General features: G+C 43.0%; 1 protein-coding gene across 1 annotated transcript; it reads right to left on the reverse strand.

The window, feature by feature from the left end:
* Positions 1-6,715: 6,715 nt before the first annotated feature.
* LOC142858361 (intelectin-1a) lies at positions 6,716-23,153 on the reverse strand. The gene is made up of 8 exons (XM_075987547.1): positions 23,107-23,153; positions 18,586-18,596; positions 14,411-14,509; positions 13,092-13,339; positions 12,605-12,763; positions 12,147-12,267; positions 11,258-11,361; positions 6,716-6,868 (listed from the first exon to the last, which is right to left on the reverse strand). Exons 1-8 carry the CDS (start codon positions 23,151-23,153, stop codon positions 6,716-6,718), a joined length of 942 nt encoding a protein of 313 aa, XP_075843662.1.
* Between the last annotated feature and the right edge of the window lie 202 nt (positions 23,154-23,355).

Here is a 23,355-nt window from a genome sequence, read left to right on the forward strand (position 1 = left end):
ACATCTTATAGGCAGGAAAAATTGTAGGTCAAAGGTTTTGTAGCTAGGTTGGTGCCCCAATCCTTCTACTGGATGATTTGCCTGGTTACGGAAGATAACAAGTTCAGGATCTTTATTACCCATCACTAGGTGTCTTTACTAGGGCTACTGTCTTAGAGTTTCAATAACTGTGAAGACCATGACCTGTTGTGTTGTATGATATTTTGTTTGTGTTCTGACAAATAAAGCTTTCCTGGAGATCAGAGGTCAGAGCTAGCCACTACTTAACCATAGAAGTCTCAAGGTCTGTACAGAGAGGAGACAGGAAGTGACAATATGGGACAGAGACAGGAAGGGATAAGGCAGGTTGTACCTTTTTGGTAAGAGAATTCTGAAAGCAGTTAGCCTCACACTTCATCATCATCTTCACCATCATTGTCAGCAGATTTTGTGAGACAATTGGGAATTCTTAAAGGGGGGAAATTAGTTAAAAAAAGAGAGAGTTTTTTTCTCATGTTAAAAAACACGGGAGACACTATTACAATGGAGGGAATTAGTTCTCTGTATGGTTACAAAATGGATGATTTAAAAATGGAACAATTAAATGAAGGGATAATCAACTGGGATTGATATAATGTTAATTATCATTTCAATTATTCTTATTTTATTCCTAAAATGTTGGTTTGTATGAGCACCAAGATACAAGTGTCAGAAAAACTTATGAAAACAGGTCATAAAGATATTCACATCCAGACAGAGAAATTTAAAGGAGAACCAATCTCAGCATTACATTGTAAGGTTAGCGAGGAACAACCCAAGTTTTCAAACAACCATTTATCCAGTCACTTTATAGAAACTGCCAAATGACAGGTATCCATCCCTAAGGCTATTCAAGAGCTGACTGGAGTCTTGTAGAAATGTTAGATTTAAGGAAGTAATAGTTTCATATGGTATGCATTCACTTTTTTGTGAGGCAGATGGTTAAACTCATGGTCAACAATTAGCAGAATTATACCTCAAGACTGGAGAAACTTGGGTACAGCAGTATTGGAGCCAGGTCTTCAATTGCAGTGGAAAGCCTGGTTGAAAGAGGAGACTAGGACAATTGAACAATGAAGTAGGGCTAGAGGTATTGGAATCTCCCAAGATCTACTTCTTGGAAAGGGCAATTATGCTGATGTACAAAGACAGTCTATGTATGATGATCATACCTTGGCTCTACGTTATGCAGCAACTTTGAATGCTTGGGACAGAATTGAAGAAGGCAGAAAGAGAATTAAGAGAATTAAGTCATTTACAAAAGTTATACAGGGCCCAAAAGAAACTTTCACTGATTTTTTTTACAAAGACCGACTTTAGCTGTAAATAGAATGACACCAAATTCAGAAGCTACACAAATAATAATTGAGTTTTTTGTTTTCGCAAATGCTAATTTACAATGCAAAAAGGTAATTAGCCTTTAAAGGCAAGATTAGCATCCATATAGGATTGGATCTGAGATACAGTCAATTTTGAATCTCATAGCCATGATGTTGCTGCTTGGATAGAAGAGTTTATTTCAAGAGGCTCAAAGAAAAATCAAAATGCCAAGTGTTTTAATTGTGGTAAACAAGGTCACCTAAAAAAGATCGTAGGCAGGGTATTCATAGAAACAATGTTTCTCCTAAGTATAACCCAAACAGAATGCTCCTCCCTTCTGGAGTATGCAGAAAGCGTGGCAAAGGCCAACACTGGACCAATGAATATAGATCAACAACGGACAGACAAGGTAACTCTTTGACATTGGTCCTCTTGCAGGTCCCCAATGGAATTCTCTTCATTCTCTTTATAGACTAGGCTGATCTCAAACTCACAGAAACCCACCTGTCTTTGCCTCCTGAGTGCTGGGATTAAAGGTATGGGCCCCCACATCTGGATACACAAAATCTGTTCTATTTCCCCTTTCCAAAGAGATCCATGTGTCCATTTGAGCTCTACTCGTTACTTAGCCTCTCTTGGGCTATGGAGTGTAGTATGATTATCCTTTACTTTACAGCTAATATCCACCTATAAGTGAGTTCATACCATGTTTGTCTTTCTGGGTCTGAGTTAACTCTCTTAGGATGATTTTTTCTAGTTCTATTATTTTGTCTGCCAATTTCATAATTTTTTAAACAATTGACTCATATTCCATTGTATAAATATCCTGCATTTTATCTATCCATTCTTTGGCTGAGGTATATTTATGTTCTTCCCAGTTTCTGGCTATTATGAATAAAGCTGCTATGAAAACAGTTGAGAAAGTGTTCTTGTGGTAGGATGGAGCATCCTTTGGATACATGCCCAGGAGTGTTATAGCTGGGTCTTGAGGTAGGTGGATCCCCAATAGACTGTAGGAGTCACCATAATTGGTTTCCAAAGTGACTGTACAAATTTTCACTCCCACCAGCAATGGAGGAGTGTTCCTCTTGCTTCACAACCTTGCAAGCATAGCTGTCCCTTGTGCTTTTGATCTTAGCCATTCTGATAGGTATAAGATGACCTGAGTCATCTTGATTTCCATTTCTCTGATAGATAAGGATGCTTAACATTTCTTAAAGTGTTTCTCAGTCATTTGAGATTCTTCTGTTTAGAATTCTCTGTTTAGATCGATACCCCATTTTTTTTATTTTTTTATTTTTTTTGATACCCCATTTTTAAATGGGATCATTTAGTTTGTTGATGTCTAGTTTCTTGAGTTCTCAAGTGTTTCTTGAGTTCTTTATGTATTTTGGATATTAGTCCTCTGTCAGATGTGGAGCTGGTGAAAAATTTTCCCCATTCTGTAGGCTGATGTTTTGTCCTGTTGAACATCACCTTTTGCTTCACAGAAGCTTTTCAGTTTTCTGAGTCCCTTAGTGGCTGCACTGTTGGTTTTCTGTTCAGGAAGTTGTTTCTTTTGCCAGTGTGTTAAAGGCTATTCTTCCCTTTCTCTTCTATTAAGTTCTGTGTATCTGGTTTTATGTTGAGGTCTTTGATCCACTTGGATTTGAGTTTTGTGCAGGGTGATAGATATGGATCTATCTGCATTCTTCTACATGCTGACATTCAGTTAGACCTGCATCATTTGTTGAAGATGCTTTCTTTTTCCATTTCATAGTTCTGGATTCTTTATCAAAATTCAGATGTACATAGGTGTGTAGATTTATATCTGGATCTTTGGTACAATTCTATGTCTGTTTTTATCAACATGTCTGTTCTTATGCCAATATTATGTGGTTTTTATTACTATGGCTCTGGAGTAGTTTGAAATAAGGGATGGTGATATCTCTGGAAGTTATTTTATTGTACAGGACTGTTTTAGCTATCTTGTATTTTTGTTTTTTCATATTAAACTGAGTATTATGTTGGAATTTGATGGAGATGGTTGATTCTGTAGATTGCTTTGGTAAGATGGCCTCTGCTTCTGGAGTGCTAATATTAAAGGCATGCACCACTATTTCTGGCTCTAAGTTTTAAAACTTAGCTGAGTGGGATCTTTCTCTGATGTTATCACATTCTTTATTACATTTCTTAATCCATTAATCTTTTTGAACACAGGGCTTAGCTCCATCTCACTTCCTGGTGCTCCATTCTCCTCAAATTGTATATTTTATGGTTTTCCTTGTTCAGTCTTTTTATTATAAATTTGTATAAGAGAAACCAGTAATAGCTACACAACAGATTCAATACTAGGCTGTTTTGAGATTTCCTCTGCCATCAGATATAATCCAAATCTCTTCACTTTTGTCTCAGACTCTTTGAACAAGGGCAAAAAAAATAGCCACATTCTTCGCCAAAATATCCCAAGGACAATCTCTAGACCACTTATTAATATTCTTTTCTTCTAAAAACTCTTGAGTTAGGCCCTAACAGTTCAAATAACTCTTAGCACCACTGTCTCCATGTTACTACCAATATGGTCCATTAATCAATGCTTAAAACATTCCACTTTTTTTCTAACTCAAACTTCCAAAGTCCATATTGCTCCAAACCAAAACATGGTCTGGCCTATCAGAGCAATATCTCAGTCCCTGGTACCAACTTCTGTTTTAGGGTTTCCATTGTTGTGAAGAGACCCCATGACCATGGAAACTCTTATAAAGGAAAAAGATTAATGGGATGGCTTGCATTTTCAAAGGTTTAATCATGGTGTGGCAAGGTGATATGCAGGCAGATGTGGTGCTGGAGAAGGAGCTGAGTGTTCTACATCTTGACCTGCAGGCAATAGGAAGTGGTCTGAATCACTGGGCATGGGTTGAGCATATACAAGACCTCAAAGCCCACCTCCACAGTGATCACAGTTCTTCCAACAATGCCATGTTTACTCCAACAAAGTCATGCTTTCTAACAGTGCCACTTCCTATAAGCTGACGGGGGCCAATTACATTAAAAATACCACAGTGCTGATTTCTGAGATCTTCTTTGTAGGAAGAGTGTTTCCCTCCTTCGTTTCTGTTTCTTCTTTGGTATTCTAGTCTTTGTGGTCTGTACTTCTGGCAGCTGATGTGAACTCTGTTCAAGCAGGGAATTTTTGTCAGAGTTGGGGACTGGACTCCTGACAGTTAGTATGGCCTTTGGTCCAGTAGGGGTTGGTATTCTTCTGAATGGTGTGGCCCGCACCTGAGCAGCAGTGTGTCAGTAGCTTGGGTCTTTTGTATTTCATCTGAGGCTGCATGTGGGGGTTCCGAGGGTAGGAGAGCTTCATATACGTTCTTCTGACTGGCCTGGTCTGTACCTGAGCAGCTGGTATCTGCCCAAGGTAGGTGTGGGGGCAGGAAGTGGGATGGGAAGGGATGTGAGCAGGGCATGTGGGATCTGAACCAAGGGCATGAGCGCAAAGGCTGGTGGACCTCTCACCTCTTCCTCTGAGTGATGCGACCTCCAGCCATACTCTCTTAAGTAGCTTCTCAAACACCCTGAGGGATACAGGACAGGGAGTAGGTATGTTACCTCACAATTTTCTTGCTTTCTTTTTAAAGATTAAAATAAAAAATATGTAAAAGAATTATGTATATATGTGTTTCTGTGTGGTAATATATACCATATTGTGTGCAGGTGCCTGCTGAGTCCAGATTAGGTCATTGGATTCCCTAGAACTGGGACTATAGGGGGTTGTGAGCAGCCTGAAGTGAGTGCTGGTAACTATACTTGGGTCCTTTGAAAAAAACTGTCCTTGTAACTGCTGAGTCATCTCCCTATTCCCTTTCCATCCTCTTCTTACTCCTCTTTCTTCTCACCTCTTTTTTTTTCCTAACAGAGTCTTATGTGTATGAAATTTATCTTAAACTGCTCTTGCAGAAAACATAGGTTTGGTTCCCTCATAGCTCACAACTATCTATAACTCCAGTTCCATGGGATTTGATGCCCTCTTCTGGCCTCCTTGGGCACTGCACACACATGGTGCATGTATACATGTAGGCAAAACATATTAATATGTTTAGTACCTATTAAAAAGAATGTTGGGACAGGGAAGAGTATTTATCTTGTTTGAACTAGATTTTTTTTATACTTGACAAAACACACATTTATTATTTTTAATATGAAACCATACAAACAGAATCCCACAGGAAATAAATAACCAGCCCAAAAGTATAGAGCCAGGAAATCGTTGGGCTGAGGTTCAGTGCAAACCCAGTTCCATTACACAGTGGAGTCTTCTATGGATACCCAGGGAAAAGCTCTGCAACTATTGCGAGCAAGGACGACACTTGACAAAATTGTCATCTAAATAGATTACCTGGGATGCGCAATCAGGGCTGCTCTCATCAAGACCCCAAAGTCCACTGCTGTGCTTTGTGCCCTGGCTGGGCATTAGCACCAGGGCTGGCTGTGGCCTGAAGGGCACACTGAACAATATTAGCATGTGTACGGTGGTAAGTTGAATCTGGCCAAGCAATTTGAACAAGGTTGATGTCACGGCTCTAACTGTGCTAGCTGTTGTGATTTGAGGATGATGAACTAGATTTTTTACATCCTGGATGACAAATTGCTAGTGGTCTCTCTACTTGTTTTCATTTTCTCTTGTTTCCTTTTCTATTCGTAATAACCTGATTTTTGATAGTTGTTCTTTCCCGAATTTTCTCTTCTATTTTGACCTTGTTCTTTGTCCTAACCATGCGGGGCCAGTAAGATGGCTCGTCTGGTAGGGGTGCTTGCCAGTGAGTCCAGTGACTTGAGTTTGATTCTCAAGATCCACAGGGTAGAAGGAGAAAACTGAGTTATAAAATTGTCCTCTGGCCTCCATGGCATAATAGCTTGTGTGACCCCCACCCACAGAGTGAAACAGACATACTGAGGTGCAAACACACACACACAGACACACACACACACACACACACAGACACACACACACACAGACACACACACACACACAGACACACACACACAGACACACACACACAGACACACACACACAGACACACACACACAGACACACACACAGACACACACACACAGACACACACACACACAGACACACACACACAGACACACAGACACACACACACAGACACACACACACAGTCCTGATATCCCAAGAGAATCATACAGGGCAGTAGAAACCCTTTTGAAATCACCCACTGTTGCACAAAAAAAAAATTATGAAGACACCTAAGTCTGCAATGAACATTGTTTATTCTCTTTCCTGTGTCATTAGCATTCTAGTTACTAGGTAAGTTTTTCCCAGCACATGTGAATTCACAGACTGGAGAAGTCTGGATCCCACACCACAAAGTTCTCAACGATAGAACAGAAGTACAGCTGCTTCAGTTATCTCCCGGCTATTGCTGAACCAAGTGTGAGTTCCGTATCCATTCCAATCAAATGAAGAGAAGTCGCCACACTGCACAGGGTTGCCTTCTGGAAAGAATCCTCCTCCACCAATGCAGTGCTGAAAAACAGGGGAAGGAAGTAGCAATGAGAGTTCAGATGGTGTTATGATTTGGATATAAAGTGCCCTCCCAAAGGTGTTATGCCCCCAAGATCACTTCTCCAGTGTAAGTAACATTCAAAGGTAGGACTTTTGGGGAAGGCTTGACTATGACAACTCTGCCTTGATCAATTGGCTACTCATTGATGAATTCACAATTTTGAACTGACTATTGGGAGGTGGTGAAACTGGGGATAGGAGTGGGGTATTTGGTTAGAGGAAATAGATCACTGAAGGTGTCAGTGGCATGTTTTGAAGGGTATTTTGCCCTGATCTTTACTGGTCTTTCTTGGCTCCTTGTTGCTATGCAGTCAGCCAAATTGCTATGATATGTCTTTCCTGTGTAATATTCCTGCACCACTATGGATTTAAAAGCAACAAAGCCAAATGACAATGGGTTAAAATCTTGGAAACCATGAAATTAATAAAGCCTTTATTAATCAGGTTTAATGTGTTTATTGCTGTGATGGAGCAACACGATTAAAGCAACTTGGGGAAAAAACTATATTTGGCTTATACATTCACATCACTGTTCATCACGGAAGGAAGTCAGGGCAAGAATTCAAACCGTCTTGGAACCTGGATGCAGGAATGGATACTGAGGACATGGAGAAGTACAACTTTTTGTCTTGCTCCTCATGGTTTGTTCAGACTGTTTTCTTCCAGAACTCAGAACCATCAGCTAGGGGTGGTACCACCCACAATGGACGGGACCTTCCTTTATCAATCGGCAATTAAGAAAATGCTTGTTAGTCTTGCCTACAGACTGATCTTATGAAGGCATTTTCTCAGTTGAGGTTCCCTCATCTCAGATGACTATAACTTGTGTCAAGTTGTCATAAAACTAGCTAGTGCACCCTTCTTTCTATATATAATTTCTCTCATGTATTTATCACAGTGGAAAAAACTAACAAAGCTGATTGTTGAAGGAGCTGCGGGTAGGTTCCTGCCACCCAGCTCCCGGCCGCCTGGCTAGCTTATGCCCCAAAATAACAACACACAAATTGTATTCATTTAAACACTGCCTGGCCCATTAGCTCTAGCTTCTTACTGGCTAATTCTTACATCTTGATTTCCAATTTCTATTTATGTGTGTAGCACCCCAAGGTGCACTTACTGGGAAGATTCTAGCCTATGTCCATCCTGGGTTGGATCTAAATCGTGTCTGCCCGCGAGAGGGGAGCATGGCATCTGAGCTCACTTCCCTTCTTCTTCCCAGCATTCTGTTCTGTTTACTCCACCCACCTATGTTCTAACCTATCAGGCCAAGCAGTTTCTTTATTACTTAACCAATGAAATCAACAGATTGATATATGACACTCCCACATCAGCTGATGAGCCGAGAGACAACTGAACAGCCAACTTCAGTGTGACTCTTTTTCCCTCTTCAGACTCTCTACTGGTAGTATCATTCTATTTGATCCATAAAGGCCCCTTCCATTGACTTTAGTGGCACCATTGTCTCTTCCCACCTTTCCTTAAACTTCTCTAAATCTTTGCCCTCAGGTTTCCTGGATAGAGTTTTTGTTCATGAATCCATTATGTGCTACTTCCCAGAGGGGACACATTACAACTGTCTTGTACTTTGTGTTACCCTTTTAGTGTTAGTTATGAACAATTCACTTATGGCCTAAAATCCATAGCTCTAATCTAAATATTTCTTACATTTAAAACTTAAAAACTGGACTGCCACTTATAATCACTCTTAGGACCTTTATACCCCACATGACAACAACAACAACAACAAATCCCCAAACAGCAACAACACAGTTACTTACAGTTACATATAACTTATAAATGGGGATTTGCTTGGGGTAAGTTCATTGACAAGTTTGTCATTGTGGACATCATAGGTTGTATTTACAGAAGCTAGAATGACTATGATGTTAGTAGGGAATACAAATCCTTTGGGACCCCCATCATATTCAAAGTCCATCACTGATCAAACCATGTAACACTGGTGCTAGAGAGATAGCTCTGTGGTTAAGAGTACTTACTGCTTTAACAGAGGACCAGGCTTGTGTTCCAGAACCCATATGGTGCTCACAATTGTTGTAATTCCAGTTCCAGGGCATAGAATGCCCTTTCCTGGCTCAAGGGCACCAAGAACTCAAGCAATATATAAACATTCATGTAGACAAAACACTCATACACATCAAATTAAATAAACACATCTGAAACAAGACAAAATAAAACCCCTTCTAAACAAGCTAGTAACGAAGGCTGGAGAGATAACCCCAGGTAAAGACATCTTACTAATCTCTCAGAGAACCAAAGTTCAGATTCCGGCATCTATATCAGATCCCAGTATCTAATCAAAAGATTTCCCAATCCCAACTTTCCAGTACTCAATCCTGATTTCCAGGGATCCAATGTCCCCTTTTGACTGCTGTGATCACTTGAATACACATGCGCACACATACTAACAAAATCAAACAAATGTTTTTAAAAATCCAGCATCATGTAAGTATATATCCACCCTTGATCCCAAACATATTCAGCATCTAGACATCTTGGTTTACTATTTGATATGCACCTACTCAAATGAAAACCATGAAATTATTCAAAATGTCTGTTGTGAAATGTTCCTTTTCACTGTGTGTAGATGTGTTGCTGTGATTGGTTTAATAAAAAGCTAAATGGGCAATGTCTAAGCAGAAGGTGCAGGTGGGACTTCTGGACAGGGGGAGTTCTGGGAAGAAGAAAGGCAGTTATCAGCAGAGGTGGAAGAAGCAGGATAGGCATAATGGAGAAGAGGTAACAAGCAAGAACATGATTTAAAAATATGGGTTAATTTAAGTTATAAGAGCTAGTTAGAAACAAGCCTAAACTAAGGCCAAACTTTCATAATTAATAAGAACTCTCTGTGTTATCATTTGAGAGTTGGCTGATGGAACAGAAAAAAAACTCATTATAAGTGTCTTCACTTTCCATTATCTGTGTTCAACTATTAATAAATTTAAATTCTTTGGAACTCATTTATTTCCACCCCCCAAATTTTCATCACATCAGGCTATAATTTGAACCTTTGATGCCAATACTTATTTCCTTACGCTTAGTTTTTCCTCCATTAGAATCGGTCACCTCTAGGTTTCCAGTGTCATCTTTGAAAGATAAAGAATGCTCACATTAATCGCATCTGCCTGTTAAAACACTGCAGTGGTGTTCATCACTTATACAGTCCGAAGACCACTGGTCTGATGTAAAAATTGTTTCCTGATCTAGTCCATGTTAACATTTCCAAAATTAGCACTTCCTGTATTCCACATCCATATTACTTAACAAAATTGAAGATAGCTTGGTACTCCTTCAACACCAGATATTCTCCCTATTTAATCATTTCACTTCGCAGTCCCAAGGTCCTCCTTGATAGCAGAGCTGCCTCATCACGACCAGGTGAGGGTAAGCTACTGACTGAGAAATAAGTAGACACTGAAATCCTCAGAATCATCTGCCAGGAGCTGATGACCCTTTTCTCAGACTGTTATTTTTACAGATGTCTGAAATCCAAAAAAATGCTAATTTTTTTGAGACAGGGTCTTACTATGAAACTCCGGTTGATCTGGAACTCACTATTTAGACCAGGATGGCCTCAAACTCACCACCCAATTGCTGGGATTGAATATATGCATTACCATGCTTTCCAGAACATGCTAACTTGTTACAGACTCCAGTCTGGCAATAAAATGACTCTATTCTCAACCTTTTTGAAAAAGTATCAAAAGAGCAAAACAAAACAATTTGAGTCTAATGATCCCAGGCTCAGTGGGACATCAATTTGCTGCAGTTGGAGAAGAGTCCACCTGCCTTGGCACTTGGCTGATAAGCCAACATCCAACAAGAGAAATTCCCTGTGAAATGGAAGAGAATCACCTGAGAGGTCTACCAGATGTCCAGGACTCTCATAGTAACCCCTTGACACAATGAACACCTGTACAAACCTTGGAAGCAGATAGAAAGAATTCTTTTTTCACTCTGAAAGCTAAATCCCGGTGTTGAGTGACAATACCCGTGTCTCTCTAACAATCTCAGCCCGAAAGGTTTGCACACAACTTCCTGAATACAAGTGTCACCCTCATTGCTGGTGACTGAATGTTTTATCCTAAAAGCTAAGCAAACAGCAACAGTGCATTAGAAGTTTGTAATGTTGACCATGGCTTTCAATAACACAGGATTTCTGTATCTAGATAGAACTTCTTATCCCTGAGACGTAGCAAGGTATAGGGAAAGGTCACACTCTCATACGTGTACACACACTAATTCAAAAGACTCCCATGCTCAATATACACAGAAAACGCACAGGCAACCCCAGTCTTATTCATGAGCCTCTTGGTCACTACACAGACTCACATGTTCAGTGTTACATCCAGTGACCTTTATCCCGGCACACAAGGCATTGGATGCTCCCTCATTATTAAATACTCTGAATTGGATGTATCCTGCAGTGAATTCCTCTGAAAACAAGAGACAGGAAACAACATTCAAGGAAAATGCTTGAAATAGTTGTCAACCTGAAACTTGGTGTTAAAGGTTCAGGATATACAGTCTGAAATATCAGACCCTTGGGGGAATTACATCTGTTCTCATCCACAGACCCCTTGAGTTGGTCCTTGTTAAAAGGTCCCCATCTGTCAGAGCTTGGATGGAGAGATTTCTGATATCTCCCAGGGCTTGTCACAGCAGTTAGCAAGTGCATTCATTCTGGTTCTGTTCGTATTTACCTTGCTAACTTTTCTTTAATCGTTACATCCCAAGCATAAATAAGAAGAGCATTGAATTATACAGCACAAGCTTAGCACTTATAAAGAGTATATGCCGCATTTGCAGTTCTATCAAACAACATGGCAGATATCCCTCACAACGGAAAGAAAACCATATTTTCCTGTTGTTCAGCTTTGTGCACATGGAAACTGGTATGTTCCTAAAAAACTTTTGACTGATAACGATGTTGCAAAGAGTAGATTTTGGAATCATTCATCCCTGGTGCAAATGCCGACTCTCCTGTTTATGCCCTAAGCTCTCTGACAAGTTCTTGGACTTCAGTGCTGCAGTCTCCTAAGCTGATAAACGAGTTAGTGATAGTTGAGAAGCCAAGGGAAATCAATTGAGTGAAGTAACACAAAACAGAAGCATTCACAGAAGAGAAGCAGGCTGTGGTGGATGGTAAATGGCTGCTGCTTATCTTAACTGAGTTTATCACGTGTCCTGCAGAGAGTTCAGAGGCACAATAGAGACTCACTCTGGCCACTGGGGGAGTAATAAGATGCTGTCTTCTGTGCATCACCAAAGTCATAGCGCACAGGTAATGCTGGGCCATTGTCAGTCCAACACTTCCCTATTCCATATTTCACTGGGTACATCTACAAGGAATAAAAAAGGAGTCATTGCATAAGGATGGCAGCATTGGCAATCACAGAAACACTGCCCTGGACAGAGAAGCCCTGCATGTGTCCAGTATGTGAGACTGTTTCCAAACCAGTCAGATAAGAAGGAATCCTTTCCTTTGTCTGTGTCTCTCTGACATCTTAGACACCTCCTCTCCCATTCTCTCCCCCCTCCCTTCTCTCTCCTTTTTTCTACATACATCTATCCCTTGTCTTCCTTGCCTCAATATACTTAGAATTAGGGAAAGACGTAATACAACCCATCCAACCTTAAACACCTGCCTCTCTCTCCACACCCAGTAGTCTCCAGTACCTGGTATAGGCCAAACAGGTTATGGCCCAGGAGCTGAAGGGAACCAGTAAAAGTGCGGTACCGCAACAGGGAGCTGTTCCTCCAATTTTCCAGGGGGCTATTGTTGGGCACATGCCAGATGCCCAGGTTCTCAGCCTGGATGTCGAAGTAGCCAGGGTTCTGGAAAGCAACCAACACTGAGCCTGACCAGACAGAAGATTTCGCTAAGCAGAAGACCCTCATGCACAGTGTCCAGCACAGCTGGTATCTCTGGGCTCCAGGTGGACAGAGGGTCAGCCATGTTCAGATGTCCTTATTTCCAAGGACAATGGTCCCATCACCACCACCTACTTACCGAAAATGCTACTTGGGAGGATGCTGAGATTCAAGATAAGCACTTTTCACTTCTTCGCCCATGTTGAAGAACAACCTTCCCACTCTCTCCAGGGCATCCTTGAGCTACACTCGCATCCTCACGCTTTCCCAAGTGGCTACAGAGTGTACCAACCTTGTAGTCATCACTTGTGGCCCCCTCTGCAGTCCCAAAGGTGTTGTAGTTGGCCCAGTTGCCATCCCCCTCTGGGTAGTCTGCTCTGCTGCCTTGCTGACTGGACCAGCGATCGCCCACTGTGCACTTCCCACGCATGTTGTTCTCGTGCACACTGGCCACCAGGGTCCATCCACCACCAGCAGTGGTCATGTCACAGAAGGTCTGGTAGATGGCACCGTTCTTTGTGCGGAGGAAGTAGAGGCCATCTGTAGAGAGAAGCAGTCCACAGTCCTGTGTGCAGGCTCATTGGCCATCTCTGCTCTGGAAACAGAATGGCTCTAGGAACTGCAAACATGGTTAATGCCTCATACCCTGAGTGTCCCACCACAGGTGTCCCTGGGATTGGTCCTGAGTTCAGAATGCCATGCTTCTGTGACTGAGGTTTAAAATAACTGTTAGTGATGTTTCTTTCCTAAAGTTGAACACAGTATTATCAAGGACTTAGCAACTCCACTCGGTAAGTCGGTAGATGTCCACAGAACTGGGAACAGGGACTCAGATATGGACATTCATGTTTGTTACAGCTCTGGCCACAAGAATTGAAAGAATTCATAAAAAAGAATGAAGTGGGCTGGAGAAAAGACTCCATGGTTAAGAGCAAGTACTGCTCTAGCAGAGGACTTGAGTCAGGCTCCCAGGACTAACACCTGGCAGTGTACAAGTGCCTGTCACTCCAGGTCCAGAGTGGATGGATGGCCTGTTCAGGACTCTGCATGTACCTGCACACACATGCACACATTTTCCCATACAGACATGTGTATCTATACACACAAATAATAATCAATCTTTTAAAAATAAATGAACTCTTCTACAGCACATATGAGCTGTGAAGCATGTTAATGAAATAAGGCAGATTACTCAGACGATGTAACAAGAATTGTCAGATTCATAGACGTAGGAAACAGACAGCAGCTCACAGGGAATACAGAAATTTAATATTTTGTGGCTTACAGGTTTTTTTTTAAGGAATGAAAAGTTTCTGGATATGGATAGTGGTGATCCCTACCATTTTGAAAGTTGCTCTTGACTAAAACTCCTTAATATTAATTAAGTGCAATTTTTATCCATTATGTACATTCTATGAAATTTTCTTTTCTTTTTTCCCCTTGAGATGGGGGTCTCTCTGTGACATCACCACCCAGCTCTATCACATTTTCTTTATCAAAAAAGCATTTCTGAGACAGGGTCTCCCCAGGTTGACTTAGAGATTTCAATCCTGTGCCTTAGGTTCCCAAGTGTTAGGATCACAGTGTGCTCTTTAAATGTTCATCACTCACCACGTGCCCTAGTGACCTCCTTCTTGATTTCCTTGCAGCTTCTGAACAGAGAGGAAGACACAGGATTGGCCTGGCTGTTGGTGTCCAGGTTCTCTTTAACTAGAGAAGATGCAGAGTTTCACACTCATGGGTCACCCAGCCTCCCATGTCATTCATCCTAAACTCATTCCACGACTTCTCAAAGCCTCCCTCTGAGAATCAACAACATTTCTAACTAGGAAGAAAGATAAGAGATTTGAAGACATGGAGAACTTTGTGCCCAATGTCCTGAAAAAGAAGAATAAAGTGAAGCCCAGCTTTGCAGTTAGAAGAAATGCAGGGAGCCTAATGTGCCCAAAGCATGGATAGTGAGGGCAGCTGTGCAGAGGGTTGACCAAGAGAGCATGGAATAAAAACCCTTGCAAATTAGCCTCAACTGTGCAAAGCTGAGAACCTAGAAGGGTAGAAACCAAAGAGAACTTTGGGGTCAGTTCTACCTAGGTGTAAGTAGCTCCATGGGTACAAGTCAAGTATTTTTGAGTTATACTTACTGTGTGTGCCTCAGTTCCCTATGGTGCAATTCAAGCTGAAAAAAGATTATCTTGCAAAGATCAAATAAAATGGCATTTAGGGACTTGCCTTTTCCTTAAAATTACTGAAAACACAGAGAAGAGTAATTACACATTTAAAATAATTTTGGGTTCTTGTAGAGAGCGGAATTGAAGTAAACATTCTCTGGGCACAACGCAGATCATTCACTTGGCAATGAAATCCCAAGGCCAAGGTCCTAAGCATAAGGAGTGGCTAGGATGGGACCCAGTTCTTGCAGAAGTTCCCCTAGAGCTACACACAAGTACAGGATCTGGACCCGTGCATATCCCAACAGTCTCAATGCCACTGCCCAATTCTTTCACGAGGCAATCAGCTCCCAGCTTACATTTTAAAGGCATCATCAATATGGGCGATTGACTAGATTGTATTTACATGTTCGGGAAAGAGTATATATCCACAATTAAACATAAAGAGGCCTTTTTTTTTTTTGTATTGAGGTGGGCGTTATAATTGTGAAATGTTGGAACAAGAAAAAGGAATGGGAAAAATAATGCCATTTTATTTAATTTCAAGATTATTGTTATTTTTTAAAAAGGCATGATTAACTGAGCTGTGGTGACCCATGCCTTTAATCTCAGAACTCCAGAGTCAAAATTATTATTATTATTTCTTAAAAAGGCATCATCTGCCGAGCTGTGGTGACCCATGCGTTTAATCCCAGCACTCCAGAGGCAGAGGCAGGGAGATCTCTGAGTTGAAGCCAGCGTGGTCTACAGATCCAGTTCTAGGACAGCCAGGCTACACAGAGAAACCCTTTCTCCAAAAGCAATAAACAGACAACATCAAGAAAAGCATGATCTTTGGCCCTCAGAGACCAAGTTCCTGGAAGTAACCCACTCTAGAGACGACTCTCTTTTATTTATTTATTTATTTATTTATTTATTTATTTATTTATTTATTTATTAAGGATTTCTGCCTCCTCCCCGCAACCCCATTTCCCCCCCCCCCCCCCCCGATCAAGTCACCCTCCCTGATCTGCTCGAAGAGCAATCAGGGTTCCCTGACCTGTGGGAAGCCCAAGGACCGCCCACCTCTATCCAGGTCTCCTAAGGTGAGCATCCAAACTGCCTAGGCTCCCCCAAAGCCAGTACGTGCAGTAGGATCAAAAACCCTCTGCGATTGTTCTTGAGTTCTCAGTATTCCTCATTGTCCTCTATGTTCAGCCAGTCCGGATTTATCCCATGCTTTTTCAGACCCAGGCCAGCTGGCTTTGGTGAGTTCCCGATAGAACATCCCCATTGTCTCAGTGTGTGGGTGCACCCCTCGCGGTCCTGAGTTCCTTGCTCGAGCTCCATCTCCTTCTGCTCCTGATTTGGACCTTGAGATTTCTCTCCCGTGCTCCTCTGTCTCTGTCTCCTTTCATCGCCTGATGAAGGTTAATATTCATGAGGATGCCTATGTGTTGGTCTTTGGGTTCACCTTCTTACTTAGCTTCTCTAGGAACATGCATTATAAGCCCAATGTCCTTTATTTATGGCTAGAAACCAAATATGAGTGAGTACATCCCATGTTCCTCTTTTTGGGTCTGGCTTACCTCACTCAGGATAGTGTTTTCTATTTCCATCCATTTGTATGCAAAATTCAAGAAGTCCTTGTTTTTTACTGCTGAGTAATACTCTAATATGTATATATTCCATACTTTCTTCATCCATTCTTCCGTTGAAGGGCATCTAGGTTGTTTCCAGGTTCTGGCTATTACAAACAATGCTGCCATGAACATTGTAGAGCATATACTTTTGTTGTATGATAGGGCCTCTCTTGGGTATATTCCCAAGAGTGGTATTGCTGGATCCAGGGGTAGGTTGATTCCGAATTTCCTGAGAAACCGAAACACTGCTTTCCAGAGTGGTTGCACAAGTTTGCATTCCCACCAGCAATGGGTGAGTGTCCCCCTTTCTCCACAACCTCTCCAACAAAGGCTATCATTGGTGTTTTTTATTTTAGCCATTCTGACAGGTGTAAGATGGTATCTTAAAGTTGTCTTGATTTGCATTTCCCTGATCGCTAGGGAAGTTGAGCATGACCTTAAGTGTCTTTTGGCCATTTGAAGTTCTTCTGTTGAGAATTCTCTGTTCAGCTCAGTGCCCCATTTTATAATTGGATTGATTAGCCTTTTACGGTCTAGTTTCTTGATTTCTTTATATATTTTGGAGATCAGACCTTTGTCGGTTGCGGGGTTGGTGAAAATCTTCTCCCAGTAAGTGGGTTGCCTTTTTGTCTTAGTGACAGTGTCCTTTGCTTTACAGAAGCTTCTCAGCCTCAGGAGGTCCCATTTATTCAGTGATGCCCTTAGTGTCTGTGCTGCTGGGGTTATACACAGGAAGTGGTCTCCTGTGCCCATGTGTTGTAGAGTACTTCCCACTTCCTCTTCTATCAGGTTCAGTGTGTTCGGACTGATATTGAGGTCTTTAATCCATTTGGACTTGAGTTTTGTGCATGGTGATAGATATGGATCTATTTTCATTCTTTTACAGATTGACATCCAGTTTTGCCAGCACAATTTGTTGAAAATGCTGTCTTTTTTCCATTGTATACTTTTAGCTCCTTTATCGAAAATCAGGTGCTCATAGGTTTGTGGGTTAAAGTCAGGGTCTTCTATTCGATTCCATTGGTCGACTTCTCTGTTTTTATGCCAATACCAGGCTGTTTTCAATACTGTAGCTCTATAATAGAGTTTGAAGTCAGGGATGGTAATGCCTCCAGACAATCCTTTATTGTATAAGATTGTTCTGGCTATCCTGGGTTTTTTGTTCCTCCATATAAAGTTGATTATTGTCTTCTCCAGATCTGTGAAGAATTTTGATGGGATTTTGATGGGGATTGCATTGAATCTATAGATTGCTTTTGGTAGAATTGCCATTTTTACTATGTTGATCCTCCCAATCCAAGAGCAAGGGAGGTCCTTCCATTTTCTGGTGTCTTCTTCAATTTCTTTCTTCAAAGACTTATAGTTCTTGTCGAATAGGTCTTTCACTTCCTTGGTCAGGGTTACCCCTAGATATTTTATGCTATTTGTGGCTATCGTGAAAGGTGATGCTTCTCTGATTTCCCTCTCTGTTTCCTTATCCTTAGTGTAAAGGAAGGCAACTGATTTTTTGGAGTTGATCTTGTATCCTGCCACATTACTAAATGTGTTTATCAGCTGTAGGAGTTCTTTGGTAGAATTTTTGGGGTCACTTATGTATACTATCGTATCATCTGCAAATAATGAAAGCTTAACTTCTTCCTTTCCAATACAAATCCCCTTGATCTCCTTATGTTGTCTTATTGCTATTGCTAGAACTTCAAGCACTATATTGAAGAGGTATGGAGAGAGTGGACATCCTTGTCGTGTTCCTGATTTTAGTGGGATGGCTTTGAGTTTTTCTCCATTTAATTTAATGTTAGCTGTTGGCTTGCTGTAAATAGCTTTTATTATATTTAGGTAGGATCCTTGTATCCCTATTCTCTCCAAGACCTTTATCATGAAGGGGTGTTGAACTTTGTCGAATGCTTTTTCAGCATCTAATGAAATGATCATATGATTTTTTTCTTTCAGTTTATTTATATGGTGGATTACATTGATAGATTTTCGTATGTTGAACCAGCCCTGCATCTCTGGGATGAAGCCTACTTGATCATAATGGATAATTTTTCTAATGTGTTCTTGGATTCGGTTTGCCAGTATTTTGTTGAGGATTTTTGCGTCGATGTTCATGAGTGAGATTGGCCTGTAATTCTCCTTCCTGGTTGAGTCTTTGTGTGGTTTTGGTATCAAAGTAACTGTAGCTTCATAGAAGGAGTTTGGTAATGACCCTTCTGTTTCTATATTGTGGAATACATTAAGGAGTATAGGTATTAACTCTTCTTGGAAGTTCTGGTAGAATTCCGCATTGAAACCATCTGGTCCTGGGCTTTTTTTGGTAGGGAGGTTTTTGATAACCTCTTCTAATTCTTCGCGCCTAACAGGTCTGTTTAGATTGTTCACCTGGTCCTGGTTTAACTTTGGTATATGGTATTTATCTAAAAAAGTGTCCATTTCTTTTATATTTTCCAGTTTTGTGTTATACAGGCTTTTGTAGTAAGATCTAATGATTCTCTGAATTTCCTCTGTGTCTGTGGTTATGTCCCCCTTTTCATTTCTGATCTTATTTATTTGTGTGTTCTCTCTCTGTCGTTTAATTAGTTTGGATAGGGGTTTGTCGATCTTGTTGACTTTCTCCAAGAACCAGCTTTTTGTTTCATTGATTCTTTGGACTGTTTTCTGTGTTTCTATTTTGTTGATTTCGGCCCTCAGTTTTATTATTTCCAATCTTCTACTTCTCCTGGGCGCGTCTGCTTCTTTTTTTTCTAGAGCTTTCAGGTGTGTTGTTAAGTCCCCAATGTATGCATTTTCCGTTTTCTTTAAGTGGGCACTTAGTGCTATGAACTTTCCTCTTAGCACTGCTTTCATTGTGTCCCATAGGTTTGAGTATGTTGTCTCTTTATTTTCATTAAATTCAAGGAAGACTTTAATTTCTTTCTTAATTTCTTCCTTGACCCAGGTGTGGTTCAGTAGTTGACAGTTCAGTTTCCATGAGTTTGTCGGCTTTCTGTGGGTAGCATTGTTGTTGCCTTCTAACTTTAATCCATGGTGATCAGATAGGACACAGGTGGACACTGATATTTTTTTGTATCTATGGAGGTTTCCTTTGTTTCCAAGTATGTGGTCAATTTTTGAGAAGGTTCCATGAGCTGCAGAGAAGAAGGTATATTCTTTCCTATTTGGGTGGAATGTTCTATAGATGTCTGTTAAGTCCATTTGCTTCATTACCTCCAATAATTCTCTTAATTCTCTATTAGGTTTCTGTCTGATTGACCTGTCCCTTGTTGAGAGAGGTGTGTTGAAGTCTCCTACTACTAGTGTATGTGGTTTGATGTCTGCTTTGAGTTCTAGTAATATTTCTTTTACATAAGTAGGTGCTTTTATATTGGGGGCGTAGATATTCAGAATTGAGACGTCATCCTGATGAATTGTTCCTGTTATGAGTATAAAGTGACCATCTCGGTCTCTTCTGATTGATTTTAGTTTGAAGTCAGTTTTGTTAGAAATTAATATGGCCACACCTGCTTTTTTCTTAGGACCATTTGCTTGAAACACCTTTTCCCAACCCTTTACTCTGAGTAGGTGCCTGTCTTTGTGGTTGAGATGTGTTTCTTGCAAACAGCAGAATGTTGGATCCTGTTTTCTTATCCAATCTTTTAGCCTGTGCCTTTTTATAGGTGAATTGAGCCCATTAATATTAAGTGATATTAATGACCAGTGGTTGTTTACTCCGGTTATTCTTATTGCTTTTGGTTGTAGAGATTGTGTGTCTCCCTTCTTTGAGATGTGCTGGTGAAGGGTCACTAGATGCCTGGGTTATTGTAGGCAGTGTTGGCGATGTTGGATTCCTTGGGTTGTGATTTTCCTTCTATTACTTTCTGTAGGGCTGGATTTGTGGCTACGTATTGTTTAAATTTATTCTTATCCTGGAATGTCTTGATTTCTCCATTTATAGTGAACGAAAGCTTGGCAGGGTATAGTAGTCTGGGCTTGCATCCATGGTCTCTTAGCTTCTGCAGAACATCTATCCAGGACCTTCTGGCTTTCATAGTTTCCATAGAGAAGTCAGGTGTAAGTCTGATTGGTTTACCTTTATAAGTTACTTGCCCTTTTTCCTTTGCAGCTCTTAATATTCTTTCTTTAACCTGTATATTTTGTGTTTTGATTATTATATGGCGAGGAGATGTTTTTCTTTGATCCAGTCTGTTTGGTGTTCTGTATGCTTCTTGAATATTTAAATGAATATCTTTCTTTAAGTTGGGAAAGTTTTCTTCCATAATTTTGTTGAATATATTTTCTGGGCCTTTGAGCTGTGACTCTTCTCCTTCATCTATACCTATTATTCTTAAGTTTGGTTTTTTTATTGTGTCCCATATTTCCTGAATGTTTTGTGTTGAGAATTTGTTGGTTTTGCTGTTTTCTTTGATCTGTTCATTTATTTTCTCTATGGTGTCTTCAGCATCTGAGATTCTTTCTTCTATCTCTTGTATTCTATTGATTATGCTTGTTTCTGTAGACTCTGCTCGTTGACCTAGATTTTCCATATCCAGCTGGTCCTCAGTTTGTATTTTCTTCCTTGCCTTCATTTCAGTTTTCAATTCTTGAACTGTTTCCATTACCTGTTTGATCGTTTTATCTTGGTTTCCCAGGGTATCATGTACATATTTACTCATTTCTTCAAACTTTTTGTTATACTTCTCATCCATTTCTATAAGGGCGTTTTTTACATGCTGTTTAAGGGACTCTATTGCTTTCATAAAGTCAATATTTTCCACTTCTTCTGTGTTAGATTGTTCAAATACTTCTGTTGTAAGATCCTTGGGTTCTGGTGTTTTCATGTTGTTTTTCAGATTATTGGGTGAGTTCTTGCCTTGGCGTCTGCCCATCTCCTCCTATTAATCCTATCTAATAGGTCTTTTAAAAACCGGATCAGGTTTCCCTGCAGGCCCAGGGCTCCGCTTACAAAATGCCCTCGCTCTGTTTCCTGGTTTCTGCCGCAGGCCAAGAACCCTCTCACCCCTCCGAAGTGTCTTCCGGACAGGACCAGACTCCCCGTTTGCCAGTGACCTGGCCAAACAAAGGCCTACCTCTTTGATTTGATTGTAGTAGGGCGATCTGCTATCCTTATTGCCCGCTTGCGTCTGCTGCCGCGCTGGTCTCCCAAAGCCTCTTCCTGAATGCGGTGTCGCTCCGCCGCGTCTGGCCGCCGGCGCTCCGCCTCTGTGCGTCTGGCCGCCGGCGCTCCGCCTCTGTGCGTCTGGCCGCCGGCGCTCCGCCTCTGTGCGTCTGGCCGCCGGCGCTCCGCCTCTGTGCGTCTGGCCGCCGGCGCTCCGCCTCTGTGCGTCTGGCCGCCGGCGCTCCGCCTCTGTGCGTCTGGCCGCCGGCGCTCCGCCTCTGTGCGTCTGGCCGCCGGCGCTCCGCCTCTGTGCGTCTGGCCGCCGGCGCTCCGCCTCTGTGCGTCTGGCCGCCGGCGCTCCGCCTCTGTGCGTCTGGCCGCCGGCGCTCCGCCTCTGTGCGTCTGGCCGCCGGCGCTCCGCCTCTGTGCGTCTGGCCGCCGGCGCTCCGCCTCTGTGCGTCTGGCCGCCGGCGCTCCGCCTCTGTGCGTCTGGCCGCCGGCGCTCCGCCTCTGTGCGTCTGGCCGCCGGCGCTCCGCCTCTGTGCGTCTGGCCGCCGGCGCTCCGCCTCTGTGCGTCTGGCCGCCGGCGCTCCGCCTCTGTGCGTCTGGCCGCCGGCGCTCCGCCTCTGTGCGTCTGGCCGCCGGCGCTCCGCCTCTGTGCGTCTGGCCGCCGGCGCTCCGCCTCTGTGCGTCTGGCCGCCGGCGCTCCGCCTCTGTGCGTCTGGCCGCCGGCGCTCCGCCTCTGTGCGTCTGGCCGCCGGCGCTCCGCCTCTGTGCGTCTGGCCGCCGGCGCTCCGCCTCTGTGCGTCTGGCCGCCGGCGCTCCGCCTCTGTGCGTCTGGCCGCCGGCGCTCCGCCTCTGTGCGTCTGGCCGCCGGCGCTCCGCCTCTGTGCGTCTGGCCGCCGGCGCTCCGCCTCTGTGCGTCTGGCCGCCGGCGCTCCGCCTCTGTGCGTCTGGCCGCCGGCGCTCCGCCTCTGTGCGTCTGGCCGCCGGCGCTCCGCCTCTGTGCGTCTGGCCGCCGGCGCTCCGCCTCTGTGCGTCTGGCCGCCGGCGCTCCGCCTCTGTGCGTCTGGCCGCCGGCGCTCCGCCTCTGTGCGTCTGGCCGCCGGCGCTCCGCCTCTGTGCGTCTGGCCGCCGGCGCTCCGCCTCTGTGCGTCTGGCCGCCGGCGCTCCGCCTCTGTGCGTCTGGCCGCCGGCGCTCCGCCTCTGTGCGTCTGGCCGCCGGCGCTCCGCCTCTGTGCGTCTGGCCGCCGGCGCTCCGCCTCTGTGCGTCTGGCCGCCGGCGCTCCGCCTCTGTGCGTCTGGCCGCCGGCGCTCCGCCTCTGTGCGTCTGCGCCGGCGCTCCGCCTCTGTCGAGACGACTCTCTTTAAAGCTAGAGGTGACCAGAGGAATCTGGTGTCCTGTATCAAGACTCACCAGGGTACCCTCTGGTGACAACGACGATAAACAGCAGGAAGCCGAGTTTCATCATGGTCATCTAGAGAAAAGCAAGAAGAAGGTCACTCTCTATCCAGACCATCTTTTCCCCCATCCCTGTCTCAGCTCCTATCTAGTTCCACTTAAATGCTCCTTCCTTTCCTTTTAACTCCCTGTATCTCTGGGCCCTAAAGCAGACCTGAGCTGGAGTCCACTTTCCTTCTTTCAGCGACAGCAACTCCCTACCCCTCCGTACC

Source organism: Microtus pennsylvanicus, chromosome 10, assembly GCF_037038515.1.
Source record: "Microtus pennsylvanicus isolate mMicPen1 chromosome 10, mMicPen1.hap1, whole genome shotgun sequence".
In the NCBI taxonomy this organism is placed as follows: Eukaryota; Metazoa; Chordata; class Mammalia; order Rodentia; family Cricetidae; genus Microtus; species Microtus pennsylvanicus.